The sequence below is a fragment of the Alligator sinensis genome, unplaced genomic scaffold (genome assembly GCF_000455745.1).
Source record: "Alligator sinensis unplaced genomic scaffold, ASM45574v1 scaffold148_1, whole genome shotgun sequence".
NCBI classification, from domain to species: Eukaryota; Metazoa; Chordata; order Crocodylia; family Alligatoridae; genus Alligator; species Alligator sinensis.
The window spans coordinates 288,070-291,970 of record NW_005842407.1 but is presented as its reverse complement, the minus strand read 5'-3'; the positions used below and the strand labels follow the sequence as shown (position 1 = coordinate 291,970).

At 44.3% G+C, this 3,901-nt stretch overlaps 1 protein-coding gene across 1 annotated transcript in view; it reads right to left on the bottom strand.

Moving 5' to 3' along the window:
* LOC102383810 (alpha-fetoprotein-like) overlaps positions 1–3,614 on the bottom strand; it is a 15,963-nt gene extending 12,349 nt beyond the window's left edge. The window contains exon 1 of the mRNA XM_014522879.2: positions 3,582–3,614. Within this exon, the coding sequence (XP_014378365.2) occupies positions 3,582–3,614 (33 nt within the window). The remainder of the gene's footprint in view (positions 1–3,581) is intronic.
* Positions 3,615–3,901: the final 287 nt, after the last annotated feature.

The window sequence follows — 3,901 nt, the reverse complement described above, 5'->3', positions numbered from 1 at the left end:
CTTTCCCTCTATGGTCAAAGGAAAGGAATTATTTTTTTCATCCAGGACTTCAGCTCCAGATCTTGGACCTACACCCACAAACAAAGGTAAGGGTTGCTTTTTGTGGTGGGCCATACTTATTAAAGAATTGAATAGCTACAGACACAGTTTATCTGTTGTGATTCTTTCTTAGATCAGGAGATCTATTAGATCTACTTCTTAGATCAGGAGATTTTATTCACCAAGGTGCCCCCGGGGGTTACAAGAAATAATGGCCAGAAGCTAGCAGAGAGCAGATTTAGACTAGACATTAGGAAGAACTTCTTCACAGTTAGAGTGGCCAAGGTCTGGAACGGGCTCCCCAGGGAGGTGGTGCTCGCCCCTACCCTGGGGGTCTTCAAGAGGAGGGTAGATAACCATCTAGCTGGGGTCATCTAGCCCCAGCACTCTTCCCTGCCTATGCAGGGGGTCGGACTCGATGATCTATTGAGGTCCCTTCTGACCCTAACATCTATGAATCTATGAATGACAAATCAATAGCAGATGGTATGCTGGAAGAATTACATATGTAAGCATGCATGTGTCTATACTACATAACTTTTTTCGTATCTGGAATGTAACAGTCTGGCAAAGTTACAGAAATATTTGCCATAAAAATAACGTAAAAAAATTCTGTTCTGCAGCCAGTGTTATATATTGCTGTAATCTCAGTGGTGGTAAAGGGAATCAGATCAAATATATTGAAAGGGCTGTGAACACCTAAAAATAGGGACCAAGTCCTGGTAAATGATGAGGTGAATGGGAGTGGAGGATACTGAGCATGTTACTGAGTTGGACTCTATGCTCTGACCCTAAAACATACAGTGCAGGTGGAGACTGCTGTACTGACACACATATGCAGCCAATTCCACTGATGGCCATGGATGGTCATCTGTCCCTGGCTAGTTTGTTACAGAACCAGTGTCTCTACGGATTCTCAGAGCTGGTCATAAAATTTATTTATGCTTTGCAATCCCTTCTGACTCTTCGAATTCCTTATTCCTTTTGTTGTTATTCCACTAGGCCAGCTTTCAAAATTTTGGCTTGACTTATCTAACTCCCTTTCTTCCTGGTATTCCTTGTGTTCTGTAGTATGGGTGGAATTCTGTTTTCCCTTCATGCATCTCAATCACAATGTTATAGCTGCATAGATGACATTTTTGCAGTTGCAGTGGGCAATTATATTTCTCCTGCTATGTAGACATGTAACCATGCACACATAGACTGACCACATGTAGAAGCCTATGTACTAGTCAGTCCAGTATGTTTCTATGTATATATGCCAATTGTGGATGGGTACCTGTGTCTATGTTATGAGAATGGTAGTCACTAAAATTGTAGGTGGCCACAAACCCATGACTATAGGGTGTTATATTACAGAGTAGGGCTGTGCAAAATGGAAGCGTTCTGTTTTGACCAGCGTTTCAATGTTTCAACAGAACACTGTTTCATTTTGACTTTTGTTTTGAGTCAAAATGGCTGTTCCGCTTTGTTCCGTCGAAACGTTTTGCCGTTTCAACCCTGTTTCGATGTTTCGTCCATAGGATATAATGGGGAAGGACAAAACAGGCTTTAACTTTGTCATTTATGGACAGATTTTTATGAAACTTGGAGGAGTTGTAGCCCCTTTGGAGGGCATGACAAGTGCCAGGTTTCAAGAAGACAGATACAGGGAGTTCAGAGAAACTGCACCCCAAATTCCTGAAAACAAAACTCATGTCACGTGTATGTGTTAAGTCAAAGCAGGGTCAAAACTGCAGGAGTGCTAGTCCCTGCAGAGGCCACAAATCCTGCTGCATTTCAAGGAGATAGGTCCAGGGGGTTCAGAGAAACTACACCCCAAAATCCTGAAAGCAAAACACGTGTCATGTGTACGTATTAAAACACAGTGGGGTCAAAACTTCAGACTTGCTAGCCCCTGCTGAGGCCATAAAGTCTGCTAAGTTTCAAGGAGATAGGTGCAGGACATTTGGGGAAACTGCACCCCAAAATCTTGAAAACAAAACTCATGTCGTGTGTATGTGTTAAACCACAGCAGGGTGAAAACTGCAGGCATGCTAGCCCCTGCTGAGGCCACGAAGCCTGCCAACTGTCAATGAGATAGGTGCAGGGGTTTGGAGGGAACTGCACCTCCAGCTGCTGACAGTCCAAAGTTGTGACACAGATGATCCTGTGTGTGTGAAGGCACAGCGGGCTGAAAACTGCAAGGGTGATGGGCCCTGCTGAGGCCACGAAGCCTGCCAACTGTCAATGAGATAGGTGCAGGGGGAGTCTGGCTTCCAGGGCCCTGCACCTCTTGCTGCTGACAGGCAAAACTCATGACATGGGTGACATTGTGTGTGTTAAGGCACAGTGGGGTGAAAGCTGCAGGCCTGCTAGCCCCTGCTGAGGCCACAAAGCCTGCCAGCTGTCGAGGAGCTAGGTGCAGGGGGGTTCTGCTGCTGCTGACAGACAAAACTCGTGACATGGGTGCTTGTGCACCTCACTGTGTCTGTCTTGGAGCAGTTGATTGTCTGTATTGGTTATTTCCACTCCTAAGTCTGTCTGTGGTTTTGTAGGTGTTAATACATGCTGGTTAAGTCATTACGTAGTAGCTAGGTACTGTGCATTGAGCTGGTCCCTGAGTGAATCATGATGAATTGGTAACAGGTGACACAGTAGCTTATCAGCCAGGCCTCCGGTAATCCCCCCCATCCCCCGTCACTCCCTCCCTGCCCTATGTCCCAAGACAGACAGTTGCACAATCACCCATGTCATGAGTTTTGCTTGTCTGCAGCTTGAGTTGCAGTTCCCCCAAAGCCCTGCACTTATCTCCTTGAAACTTGGCAGGCTTCAGGGCCTCAGCAGGGGCTAGCAAGCCTGCAGTTTTGACCCCTGTGTCTTAAAATATACACGTGACACAAGTTTTGCTTTCAGGATTTTGGGGTGCAGTTTCTCCTAAACCCCCTGCACCTATCTCCTTGAAACATGGCAGGCTTTGTGGTCTCAGCAGGGGATAGCATCCCTAAAGTTTTGACCCCACTGTGGCTTAACACATGCATGTGACATGAGTTTTGCTCTCAAGATCTTGGGATGCAGTTTCTCCGAACCACCTTCTTGAAACATGGCACAATTTATGGCCCCAGAAGAGGCTACCATTTCTGCAAGCTTTATCTAAATATGGCCATAAATGACAAAGTTATAGTCTGTTTTGACCTTCCCCATTATAGCCTCTGGGCAAAATGTGGAAACAGTGTCAAAACAGCAAAACATTTCAACTTGCCTCATTTTGTTCTGAGGCTGTTTCAACCATATCTGTTTCATTTCAATTTTGGTGTTTCAACCTCTAAACAGGTCGAAACAATGTCAAGACAAAACTGGCGGCGAAATTTCACACAGCCCTATTACAGAGGAGAAGGTCACCTCTGTCATGTATTATCCCTAGTAGCAGAGTGGTATGGGCACTCAGCCAGGAAATAAAAAATGCTAAATTCTGGTCCTTTTCATGAAGAAAAGGTAAAAAAGTGAATCCTGTTAATTTCACAGAACAGTTTGCTAACCACCACCTGGCAGTTAGCTATTACCCCGTCCCTCTTATCAATGACAGCATGCCTCATAATTGTTAAAATACATGCCATCTTTTATTGACAGGAATTAATGCTTTTCTGCATTTCTCTTGTCATGCCCTACTGTTTCCTTATCCATATTTCTTTACCCTCTTTACACTACTATGATGATGAAAACCCTCAAAATACTGTTGATCAGTCAGAAAGGATTTGATTTATCCATGAATGTTGTTTCATGAATTTTCTCTGAAACGTGGCTAATTTATAGACCTTGGCAGAGCTGTTTTATACACAGTAGTGAAAGAGAAGGCTAGAATGATGTTTTCTGATTGTCTAGT